Raw genomic sequence first — 13,240 nt, 5'->3', positions numbered from 1 at the left:
TCTTTTTGAACCTGAACTTGCCCGAAACCCTGAGCTTAATAAGAGTCTCTCAAAATTAAAGAAACCCAAATTTATAGTTTAATAACTTGTGTAAAAACACACAAGTAAAACATCACACCATATTTTAACAGATAAATTGGATTCAAAAACTAAATGTCAATAGAACTTATACAATTCATTGGTAATCGTTGTCAAATACTGGAAATAACAGATAAAGTTATTATATTATAAAATTGTCAAGGACTAACATAAATTATTCCGTTGGTGGAGTAGGACAATCAAATTTAAGACTGATTTAATATATCGATCACGATTTAATGATTATACATCAAATATCAATTGCCTGATATTAGAAAACATAACAGATCCTTTGCCTTTGGTTTCATTCAGAAAGGATTTAATCAAGGTGCCAAAGAACATAGAAATGGCAGATCCTTATTTTCATCAAAGAAATCAAATAGATATATTACTGGAAACAGTTGAGGTCTGGAAAATATTATTATTAAAAAGACAAACCATAGATCATATGGTGTTACAAAGAACAAAATTGGGTTTTATTATAACAGGCGGATTAAATTTAAAAGCAAATAATAGATTAATCAGTTGTACTTCTATTGATACACAATTGGAAAGATTTTGGGTAATGGTGGAGCAACTAGAAAGAGAAGAAAACTTAAGCGGCGAAGACAAACGTTGTGAAGAGCTTTTTTCAAGAGATTGTAAGAGAAGCGAGAACGGAAGATTGATTGTGTCTTTACCAAAGAGAGAAATAATTTCGCTAGGAAATTTAAAACAAGGAGCTGAACAAAGATTTTACAACATGGAAAATAAATTAAATAAGAACGAAAACATGAAAAAACATTATACACAGTTCATGCAAGAATATGAGAATTTGAATCATATGACAGAAGTAAACAAAGATGAGATGACTGATAATGGTTTCTATCTACCTCATCATCCAGTATTAAAACAAGACAGTATGACAACTAAATTAAGAGTTGTTTTCGATGGGTCTTTTAAGAGTAGTAATGGCTTATCTATAAATGATAACTTGTTAATGGGTCCAAATATACAGAATGAGTTACTTGACATTATTATACGTTTTAGAACCTATCCATATGTTTTAACTGCAGACCTAGGTATGATGTATCGTTAAATATTAGTTCATAAAGAAGATAGAAAATACCAAAAGATATGTTGGCGAGAAACGGAAACTGAACCATTGAAATATTATGAACTTAATACTGTTACATATGGAACGACATGCGCTCCTTATTTAGCGTTAAGAACATTAAAACAACTAGCGCAAGACGATGGACATAAGCTTACAAAGGCTAAATCTGTTCTATTAAATGACTTCTACATGGATGATTTGTTAACTGGAACTAATACTATACAGGAAGCTATAACATTGCAGCAGAACTTGAATGACTTGCTTTCATCAGGAGGTTTTAAGTTACGGAAATGGCGTGCTAATCATTTAGATATATTGGCGCATCTGGAAAGGGAAACTATTAATGAAAACTTATTAGTTATAAAAGAAGAAGGTCCGATTAAAACATTGGGTTTATTGTGGAATTCTAAATCAGATAACATTACATATACCATCAAGGCAAAATGTTTCAAAAAACAACAAAATGACAAAGAGACATATTTTATCAAGAATTGCAACCATATACGATCCGTTGGGACTTCTGTCTCCAATAATTGTAAGAGCAATAATATTCATGCAACAATTATGGCAGTTAAACATTGATTGGGATACTAACATTTCAGAAGAACTTCAAGATATATGGACAAATTTTATAAATTCATTGTGCTACATTAATGAATTGCATATACCCAGATATATAAACCCTTCACAGAGTATGTTTGATATTTATGGCTTTTGTGACGCAAGTGAAAAGGCGTATGGCGCATGTTTATATGCAGTGTCAAAAGATGATCAGGGTAACTACATTTCCAATTTGATTTGTGGAAAATCAAGAGCGGCACCGATAAAGGCACAGACATTAACTTCCAACTACATTTGGCAACATGTTGACGGATTTGATAATCCAGCTGATGTTGTATCGCGTGGAATTACTGCAGAAGAATTACTAAATCATGATTTGTGGTGGTTTGGTCCAAAATGGATACGAACTGGACATTGGTCTAAACAAGCAGAAAAATATGAAACAACAGAAGAACATAAGGTACGAAAAGTAGTACTTCCCGTACTTCAAACGTTGTCTATATTAACGAGATATTCAAGATTTGATAAATTAAAAAGGGTCATAGGTTATTGTCTTAGATGGAAAAATCAGTTGAGTGAAAGAATAAGTGGAGATTTAACAGTTGCTGAACTAAAGGAAGCAGAATTAACAATAATTAAAATGGTACAACAATCATGTTTCGTGCAAGATTGAATGATTTAAAGAAAAAAGGATTTGTTAAGAAAAACAGTCAATTGAAGAAATTAAATCCTTTCCTGGATGAAAAAGGTTTGATTAGAGTGGGTGGGAAATTGTGTAATGCGCTTATTGAGATAGAACACAAACATCCTTATCTTCTTCCTAATGATCATTATATTACACATTTGATTATGAGAGAAACACATGAAAAACTTTTACATTGTGGTACTGAACAACTAATATTTACTGTGAGAATGCAATATTGGCCTATCTCAGCTAGAAAGGAGGCAAAAAGTGTTGTCAAAAAATGTTTAATTTGTTTTAAATTTAAACCAAAACAAGCTGAACTCCTTATGGGTAATTTACCTATCGATCGATTATTAGCCTCAGAGAGACCATTTACTATCACTGGCATTGACTATGCAGGACCAATACAAGTCAGAGAATGCAAACGTCGAAGAGGTAAAATTATTAGTAACAAGGCATATATCGCGTTATTTGTATGTTTGTCAACCAAGGCCATACATTTAGAATTGGTTCCTGATCTAACAACAGAGGAATTTTTGGCAGCATTACGTAGATTTATCGCACGACGAGGTTTATGCACAAAAATATTTTCTGATAACGGCACTAATTTTGTCGGTGCAAGAATTCCTTGCAGAGGTTTACGAATTTCTTCGAGGGAATGATTGTGATATCCATAACTTTCTAGCAAAACAAAAAATAACTTGGAGTTTCATTCCACCGAGAGCACCACATTTTGGGGGTCTTTGGGAGGCGTCAATAAAATCAATGAAACGACATTTTTTAAAAATCACAAAAGATATTCCTTTAACCTATAATGAATGTTACACATTGTTATGCGAAATTGAGGCTATCTTGAATTATTGACCATTATATCCTCTATCCAATGATCCAAACGACTTGAATCCTTTAACTCCTTCACATTTCCTAATTGGATCAAGTTTATTCGACACACCGTCACCTAGTTACCTAAATACTGCAACCAACCGTTTATCTGGCTTGGAGCATATTCAACAGCTAAAACAATACTTCTAGCAACGATGGAAGCGTGAATATCTTCATCACCTACAGGAAAGAAGTAAATGACAGCAACCTACTGACAATCTTCGACCTGGAGAGCTGGTTCTACTCGCAGAAGATAACACACCTCCCTTTCTTTGGATAACTGGACGTATCATCCAAGTACATCCGGGTAACGATGGCATCGTGCGTGTAGTGACAGTGAAGTGTAATAAGGGCATTTTTAAAAGACCAGTGAAAAAGGTGTGCTCATTGCCAGTTCAAAATGACACAAACTAAACTTTAAACGACTTTACATTAAAACTAGGTTTTAAGGTGGCCGGAATGTTATAGAAATATGCAGTTTTGTTTAGGGTTCTACCTTGCCTACGCGTAAAAAACCTAATAAGAAGAGGTTAGAACCGTTAGATTAAGAAAGTGTAAGAATCATGTCGGTTTCGTATGGTTTCGTAATAAAGGTGTTAAATATTAATAGTTGCATTCTTGAAAAAACCAGTAAATCATTTTAACAAACACAAAAAGTTGAGAATACCACTTCATCTGACGCAAACATCTTTCAAAGTTCTATGGTCCCGTTAAAACTGTTGGTAAAAAAACTATTTGGGTAAATCCGACACCCTCTTCAGCTCGGCTGTATAGACCGATAAGAATACAATTTCTACACGAAACTGTAGACGTCACAAATGAAGAAGTAGACTATGGTAACAACCAAATTAAGAATCTAAACCCGACTAATGTTGCAATCCAGGGAGCCATAGTTGAACATACTTTAATTTTTTCAATGGTCGATGGTAAAGTGTGTAACTCCGTCACACATACTTCATCTACCATGAGGTGTTATATTTGTGGTGCTACCACAAAATATTTCAATAAAATTACGCAGAAAACCCCTGTAAAAAGAAAGAAACCTTGGAGTTCGGATTATCTATTCTCCATGCGAGAATTCGTCTGTTTGAACATATTTTACATATGTCATATAAAATTCCTATAGGAATGTGGCAAACGAGAGGGTCTAAAGAAGAAGCCGATATTGTAGCCAATAGAAAAAATGAAATAAGGAATTTATTTAAAACCAAAATGGGATTATTGGTCGACATTCCTAAGTCCGGTTTTGGTAATACCAATGATGGGAAGACAAGCAGAAGATTGTTTAACAATCCTAAACTTGCTGCTAAAATTACCGGAGTTAATGAAAACTTAAAATTTTGCTTCAAGGTAATTTTAAAAACCATATCCTGTGGAAAAAGATTAACATTTTTCCACTTCCATCTTGTAAACTGCCGAAACATATATAAATTTATTTCCATGGTATCCGATGTCCCCAACCGTTCATAAAATTTTATTTCATAGACCTGACATTATTCAAAATGCTTTGTTGCCCATAGGACAATTGTCAGAAGAGGCAGCGGAATGCAGAAACTAACATTTTCACAATTACAGGGAGAGATTTGCGCGGAAATGTTCAAGAAAAAATGTAACGAAGACCTTTTAAATAGATTACTTTTGACGTCAGATCCGCTGTTCTCTTCGATAAGACCAAAGGGAAAAAGACTTTCTAAACCTCTGCAAAAAGAAGCAATTGAAATGTTACTTCCTGAAGAATTAATTGACGAATAAGAAGATTACGAAGAAGATGAATAATTTTTTTTTGTGTATCTATTTTTTTAAGTAAATATGCATATTATTGTTTGTGTGAATTGTCATATCTACCCTAAAATAAAATTTAAAACTATTGGTTATTTTACCAACAATTGGTTATTTATTTACCAAGAAATCTCGTTTAAATAGGTATTCTAGTTATTGATTGTTTTTCGTTGATACCTGCAATGGAATTTAAAAAAGTTAGGATGTAAAAAAATAATAATAACCTATTTTATCGAAATTCTTTACAAATATGCTAGGGATTTCCTATTCCTGCATTTTGGAAAATACCACTTAACTGAAATTGTTTTCCACACTTAATCGGAATAAACATTGTATCATATGAAATCAAATAAATACTTAAAAATACAATTTTTCTTTATTAGAATCTTGTTCTGCCAAACAGTCTTTTTTTGAAATATTTTTTGAGACACCTCAGTGATCTTTCGTTTAACAGGCCTATTTTGTAACTCTCAACGACGTCGTTTGTCGTTTATGAACGACAATTCGTATTTTGTAACTTCTAACCACATCGTTGCCTAAAGACTTTGAGGTTAGGTTTGGTCGTTAGGTAACGATACCGAGATAGCAGTCGTTTGTATGTAGTTTATGTGATTAGCAGAAATAATCAAGTTATTTTATTCCGGATCAAAGATATATTGTGAGGTGATGGATGCAGAAAGAAGGTAAAAAACGTGAGACTACCTATACATTTAATTATATCATAATTTTAATGTATATTAGGAATGAAAATAAATTGTATATGCGACGATTGAGAGATGTGACCAACCCATTTGAAACGCCAGATGATATCTTTCGAAATAGATTTCCAGTAAATTTGGCCCATGAATTTTTTCTTGAGCTGAGTCCTTTTCTTGAAACCGGTACAAGAATTAGAAGAACACCGCCAACATTACGATTTATTGTAGCATTACATTTTTATGCTCAAGGAAGCTATCAAAAATCTGCAGGAACAGATAACCGTTCCTCAATGTCTCAGTCATCTGTCAGCAAATGCATAAAAAATATCACTGACGTAATATTACACCATTTTTCGGGAAGATATCTTAAATTTCCAACAACTTTAGAGGAAATTACTGTAATAAAGAATGGGTTTTCACAAAAATTTAATTTTCCTGGGGTAATAGGAGTTATAGATGGAACTCACATCGCAATTGTACCTCCAGTATTTGGTAGATTTCCACCACGTGCAGTTTTCTTGAATCGTAAAAATTACTATAGTATTAATTGTCAAATAATTTGCGATTCAGATTTGAAAATATTGGCACTTTGTCCTAAATATCCGGGAAGTGTCCACGATTCAGCAATATGAATGATGAACAATATTTATAGGGAACTAACAAGTCGTTACAGAAATGGAGAAAGGAGTTCTTGGTTGCTGGGGGACTCAGGCTATCCATTACAGCCCTTCTTACTGATACCTGTGTTGAATGCAGTAGAAGGTACACCTGAAGGACAGTACAATAGAACTTTATGTTCGACAAGAAATTGCGTTGAGAGATGCATCGGAGTTTGGAAGGCAACGTTTAGGTGCCTTTTAAAGGACAGAACGTTACACTATAGCCCAAGTAGTGCAGCAAAAATAACTATAGCTTGTGCAACTTTATATAACATTCTTAAAATTGCAAATGTAGATGTTGCTAATGAAGCACCTGATGAAAATGAAGATGAAGTACAACATAATGACGAGCATAATGAACTACATCAAGTTGGTGTAAATATTAGAAATAATGTGATTAGGAATTATTTTCAATAAATTTAGTTGGAATAGCTTTGAACATTTTTTATTTAAAAAAACTAAAACAAAAATATTTATTCAAAAGAACGATATCAAAAAGAAATAAAACAAAACTATTCATTAAGAAAAAACCATATCACAAAAAAAACTAAAATAAAAATATTCATTCAAAAATAACTGATATCACAAAAAACTAACATTAAATTACACCAAGAATTAGTCTTCATCTTCTATGTTTATATTATATTTTAGCTCCATCTTTAGCCTCATGAGCTGCAGCTCTTGTTCTTTTAACTCTACTAATTTTTAAAGATTTTAATTTATTTCTTCAAGGGTAGTTCTTCAAGAATCAGTTTTTTTTTTCTTTGAAGAGTTTGAAAGTTTTTGCTGCTCTTTATTTTTTTCTTGATCCACAGCAACTGCGATATTTTCATTATTATTTATTCCTATTTCAGTTATAATATGTCAGATATAATAGTTTTTTTTCAATTTCGGAAAAAGGTTCCCGTTCTGGTGCACCTTTATTTCCTGTCTCGGTATAGCTGTTTTTAATTATCTTTGACCTTTTGCGGACTTGGCTTTTCACTTATTCCACACTTATTCCAGAATATTATATAATTATTTACTCTCTTCCATTCATTTAAGGATTTCTGAGGTCCGCCACTACAATTTAAACTAACAACTAAGTCCTCCCAACATTTGGTGAGCTCATTTGGGTGATCAGGAGTAACTTTGTTCTCTCTAAAATATTTATTTGTTTCCAACATATTGATGTATAGTTCGTATTGGTTTTGAGTGGTTCTCACTCTACGTCTTTTTGCTGGTGTCTCTAATCTAAAATATGTTTTTTTAATAACAAAAACATTTTGCTTTATTACAATATTTTGTACTTACCCGGCCATTCTTTAAATATATTCTATTATAATTGGATAGCGCTTATCTAAAAGGTACCAACCGCCAAATCACGTTCTTTCATATAAATGCACTAAACGCCTTTTATAACAAAGACTTAGTTACTCTAAAAAGATCGAAACACTAAACTGCTCGTAGGGACCTCTGTTATTGAGGGTACCAAGTGACACAACACGAATTATCGAATTCTACTTACTTCTAAAGGGATCCAAGTCACAGAAGCTGTTTAAATATTAAACATCTGGCGTTTGGTTCCTTTTTGAGTTAGAGTTTCATTGTGTCATCTTGAATGCTGTGAGCTGTCGTGAATGTTAGTTTTGTGTTAAAGTTAGCACGAGGTTTTTGTAATGGGTGATAGAAGTGCTAGAATTTTGAATCTGTCATTAAAACTGACAAATAGATCAGACGTGCCCTATGTAAGTAATGTTTTTTTTGTACAAAATGTTAGTGTTTTTAGGTTAGGAATTTTTTTTTATTGTTTAGATATCCAGTTCTAGCTATTAGCAAACTTCGTGCAGCGACATAATTTCTGTTTCTACAACGCCAATCTTAAAAAATAAATCGAAAAAAAAAATAAACAATAATGACAATTCATTAATAAACTGTGATTTAAAATATGATGGTACTAACCAGAATATGTCAGTCCAGGAAGCTAAAGAAGAATGTTCTCATCCTACCGAGGTATCTTATAACAGTGAAAGAGAGAAGAATATTAAACATATTAGTGACTTTGAAGATTCTGGAAGTGAATATAAGCCAAGTTCAGATTCAGAGGATTCGGATTCTATTTCGCATTCCAGTTTGAAATAAAACTTAGCAGAGACTCAAAGAAATTTGGCGTTACTTGAAGAAAAATCAAACCGAAAAGGCAGACCTAAGAAAGGGAGGTACACCAAATATCCTGCAAAATTAAAAGATGGAAATAAGAAACATTTTACAGTTAAAGGCAAGCTAGTAGAATCAAAAATGTTTATAGATTTCCAATGCAATTGCACTTTGAAATGTAATGAACATGTTACACTTGCTGCAAGGGAAAAGTTTTTTACGCAATTTTGGGGACTGGAGAGCTATAATGCTCAAACAACCCTTATAGCAGCAACAGTTAAACAACAAGGAATAAAGAGAAAAAGAAACAAAGAAAGTAACAGAAGACAAAATACTCGAACTTATCATGTCAATAATATAAAAGTCTGCAGAGATATGTATATTAAAACTTTACAAATATCACCCAAAAGGGTAAACACCGCTTTGAAAAAAATACAAACCGGTAATATTAAGGATGAAAGGGGATTTAAGTGCGGAGGATATAATAAGTTGAGTAAAGAAACAAAAGATAAGATAATAAACCAGATTGCCAGATTTCCTATGTATATATCCCATTATTCAAGAAACGAAACGGAGGCAAAGTTTTTGGCAACTGACCTCACATTAAATAAAATGTATTGTTTATATACAGAAGAAGAAACTAATCACAAAGTGGGATTTTCAACATATAAAACAATTTTTTACGAAAATTTCAATTTGAGACGCAAAGCCCCTGCAAAAGACACGTGCAATTTATGTGATAGTTATACCGCAAAAATTAGAAACTGCAACCAGGATGAACTGGACGAAACTAAATTGCAACACGAACAACACTTGTTAATAGCGAAAGAAGCACGCGATGCAATGAAACATGATATGGAGCTAGCTAAAACAGATGTTAAAGTTGAGACAGCAACATACGATATAGAAAAAGTTTTAGGATTGCCAAAACTCCCCACTAATATTGTTTATTACAAAAGACAGCTTTCAATTTACAATGAAGGCATACATGTAGCCTCAACTAACACACCATATTGTTTTATTTGGAAAGAGGGAATAGCTGGACGTGGGGCTCAAGAGGTCGGATCTTGTATTAGAAAGTTTGTTGATACATTTTTGGCGCAAGAAACCGAAAACTTAATTCTATGGTCTGACTCGTGCGGAGGCCAAAATAGAAATATTAAAATCGTATTACTTTTAAAAGCTGTTCTAGAATCGCACACTTCACTTAAAACTATCTACTTCAAATACCTGATGCCTGGCCACAGCTTCTTACCGAATGATACGGACTTTGGAGAGATTGAAAGAAAACTAAAGTACCAATTACGTGTTTACACTCTAGATGAGTTTAAAAAAATCATTGAACTTTGTTCGTCAAAGAGTAAATTTGTTGGGGTTGAAATGACAAAGGATGACTTCGTCGGAACTTCAAGAATAGAGCAATTTATAACCAACCGAAAAATAGATAGTAATAGAGAGCACGTTAATTGGCTTCAAGCTAGGGTAATAAAATTTAGTAAAGAAACACCTTTCTCAATTTTTATGAAGTATAGCCACAAAGATGATGAAGATTATAAAGAAATTAACATAAGGAAACTAACCAAAGGCAGGCCAATCAGTGTAGAGCCTTATTTTGCATCAAAACTTTTTCAATTGTATCCCAACGGAAAAGAAATTTCCAATAAAAAGCTGGCTGACATTAAAAGTTTGATGCCTCTGATACCAAATGATGTCAAGTATTTTTATAGAAACATAAATGGTGCCGATTTTGAAGACGATGTAGACGCATTTGGTCAAAACATTGATTTTATACCTGAGACAAATGATTAATTTGTTAATTATTATGTTATTATTTATTGTATTAATAAATTAAAATACTTTCCTATACATTTTTTATTATTATAATATAAAAAATCAAGTAGTATTTATTGTGAGAACAGATCCATGCAATATTTTTGCATTACGCATAAAGATCCAAACGCCATACAAACGATGTATGTAGATCCATGTAAAAAATTCTATTTAATCAAAAGAGAACCAAGCGCCATTCTCGTCAAAAAAATCAAGTCAAAAAAAATTAAATCGGTGAAAAACTTACTGGAATGCTGTAGGAATCTATTCCATGTTATAAAATGTAAAGGCTGATCCGTTTCATCCACAAACTTATTTTTCAGCATTATAAAACTTTAATCACCATTTGCTCAAAACTATAATTTGGCGATTGGTACATTTTAGATAAGCGCTATCCAATTATAATACTATACACAGGTACACGGGTTTTAGGTTGATTGAGGTTATGTAGTTATGTTATTTGCTTGTTTTAGTTCAAACCAGGTCAAACGGGCCAACATTAATTCAAATGTGCACTATCCGATATGAAAACATTTATTTTTGTCGTTACAGTTCAAATTCCTAACGACCGACTTACAAAATACGGTTTTTACAAAAAGTCGTTGGGCGAACAATGTCGTTAAGTAACGACAATTACAAAATAAACCTGTAAGAAAACAGCAAAGTGTTGTAAAAGTTTTATTGTTAATGGCTAGCAGCAGCAGACGTTTTGAATGCGAGAACAGTGATTTGTTCTGTTTTATTTGCGGACAATACATTATTGGGATGACGAGAGTATGTCTATACAGGGTGGTTCAGTTTTTAATCGGGAAACTTTACTAGGACGTAGTACTTGCCAAAATAACACAAGTTTTTTATATAAACGTAGGGTCGCAACTCTTTTGTTTTCGAGCTATGAGCGATCAAAGTTGAGCTAAAAATTTACATTTTATTATTTATTTCGGCTATAAGTAAACCGAAGAATTTGAAATTTGGTATGTATTTACTATTGGTTAACATCTTGTTTTCTAGCATACCTTAAGCTTCCCTAGCGCCCTCTAAGGGGATGAAATTCACCACCCCCTTGGTTCTTTTTAGAAGAACTTTTTAACGCCATGGAGTATTAACATAAAAAAATATTGGTTATAAAGCTCATTCTTTAATGGTACTTTTTTGTCTCTTTAGTTTTTTTCCTAAAATTGATAGTTTTTGTGTAAAAAAATGGAATGTCGTGCCATGTACCGCCATGCTTAGCTAAAATTACTCTAAAAGTTGGCTTTGATTTTCAAAAAACAATTTATGTTTGTATTGAGACGAGCTGTTAGTTACGTTAAATCCTCTTAATTGTTGACAATTATTGAAAATATTTCTTGATTGTTATTAAGTAAAAGTATCATTATTTTTTTATTGTTGATCATTGTTTAAAAAACTAGGAAAAATTGATCATGCCACGATTATTTTCGACAGAAGAATACGCAGACATTCATTTTATTTATGGTTTTTGTGATGGAAATGCGGAAGCGGCATCTAGAGAATACGCTAGAAGGTTTCCTAATAGAAGATGTCCTGATCCTCAGGTATTTATCAATACACATCAACGTTTTCGACAATATGGTTTAAATACCCAGCAAGTACGAAATAATCAAAATAACAGAAACCAAAGAGCAATTTTAAACCTTTTTGATAATGACAGCACATTAAGCAGTCGCATAGCTGCTAGACTATTTCAAGCTCAAAATTTACGAGTCTCAAGAAGTACAATTTTACGAACTCTGAAGAAGGACCACAGGAAACCCTATCGTTTTCAACCTGTACAAAATTTAAGACCTGAAGATGGTCCTAAAAGAGTAACTTTCTGTAGGTGGTTTGTACAGTCTGTTGAACGTGACCAAAATTTTTGTAAGAAGATTTTGTGGACAGATGAAGCCACGTTTACAAGAAGGGGTGTCGTAAATTACCATAACTTACATAGTTGGGAGCATGAAAATCCCCATGCAATACGTCCAAAAACCTACCAAACAGAGTTTAGTTTTAATGTGTGGATGGGTGTCATTAATAATAACCTCTGTGGGCCTTATTTTTTGCCACCTCGTCTGAACGCAACGATGTTTTTAAATTTTTTGCAAAACGATTTGGCGGAATGTTTATCGGACGTTCCTCTAGGTGATCTGGAGCAACATTGGCTTCAGATGGATGGGGCACCATCGCATTACAGCGCTAACGTACGTGCATGGTGTAACGCACGTTATGGACATAGACGGATAGGACGACTAGGTCCTGTCAATTATCAAGAGGCAAACCGAGGTCCCGTTGCCTGGCCACCAAGGTCTCCTGATCTTAACGTTTTAGATTTTTTTGTGTGGGGCTATATGAAAAATCTAGTTTACGCCGCTCCAATAAACACTCGGGAAGAACTGTTGGAAAAAATAAAAGACGCTGCTAACACTTTAAGGAACAATCAGTTAATTCTGTTGTTACAAGATGCCAAAAATGCATTGATAACAATGGCATGCATTTTGAACAATTTTTAAATTAATTGTGTTTATTTTTGTAATGAGTTTTTTTGATAAATTTGTTTCATTTTGATTCTTAATTAGTTTTCTGTTTGTTTTTTAACATTTTTCTCTTGTAATTTCCATTTTTTTAGTATACTATTTAATTTATTATTAAATGTTACTTATCTTTTGAATGATTATTTTAACTTAAATTTAATTAAATTTTTTATTACTTTAATGAGAAAACAAGTCAAGAGACGAAATCGTAAATAATTTGTGTTATTGTGTTAGCCCAAAATCCTGGTAAGTTTACATCTTCCATAGCCAACTTAAAATTTTGTTTTTTATTTGTAGGTAGCGCT

At 32.8% G+C, this 13,240-nt stretch overlaps 2 protein-coding genes across 2 annotated transcripts; both read left to right on the top strand.

The window, feature by feature from the left end:
- The first annotated feature begins 424 nt into the window (after nucleotides 1–424).
- LOC139432027 (uncharacterized) lies at nucleotides 425–1,156 on the top strand. The gene has a single exon (XM_071200357.1). The coding sequence runs from the start codon at nucleotides 425–427 to the stop codon at nucleotides 1,154–1,156; it is 732 nt and encodes a 243-aa protein (XP_071056458.1).
- A 481-nt stretch (nucleotides 1,157–1,637) lies between these two features.
- Nucleotides 1,638–8,559, top strand: LOC139432026 (uncharacterized). Its single transcript, XM_071200356.1, has 4 exons — nucleotides 1,638–2,378; nucleotides 2,438–2,855; nucleotides 4,429–4,652; nucleotides 8,383–8,559. The coding sequence occupies exons 1-4, from the start codon at nucleotides 1,638–1,640 to the stop codon at nucleotides 8,557–8,559; spliced, it is 1,560 nt and encodes a 519-aa protein (XP_071056457.1).
- The last annotated feature ends 4,681 nt before the right edge of the window (nucleotides 8,560–13,240 follow it).

This window comes from Onthophagus taurus, chromosome 11 (genome assembly GCF_036711975.1).
Source record: "Onthophagus taurus isolate NC chromosome 11, IU_Otau_3.0, whole genome shotgun sequence".
NCBI classification, from domain to species: Eukaryota; Metazoa; Arthropoda; class Insecta; order Coleoptera; family Scarabaeidae; genus Onthophagus; species Onthophagus taurus.
This window is presented reverse-complemented; position numbering and strand designations above follow the sequence as displayed.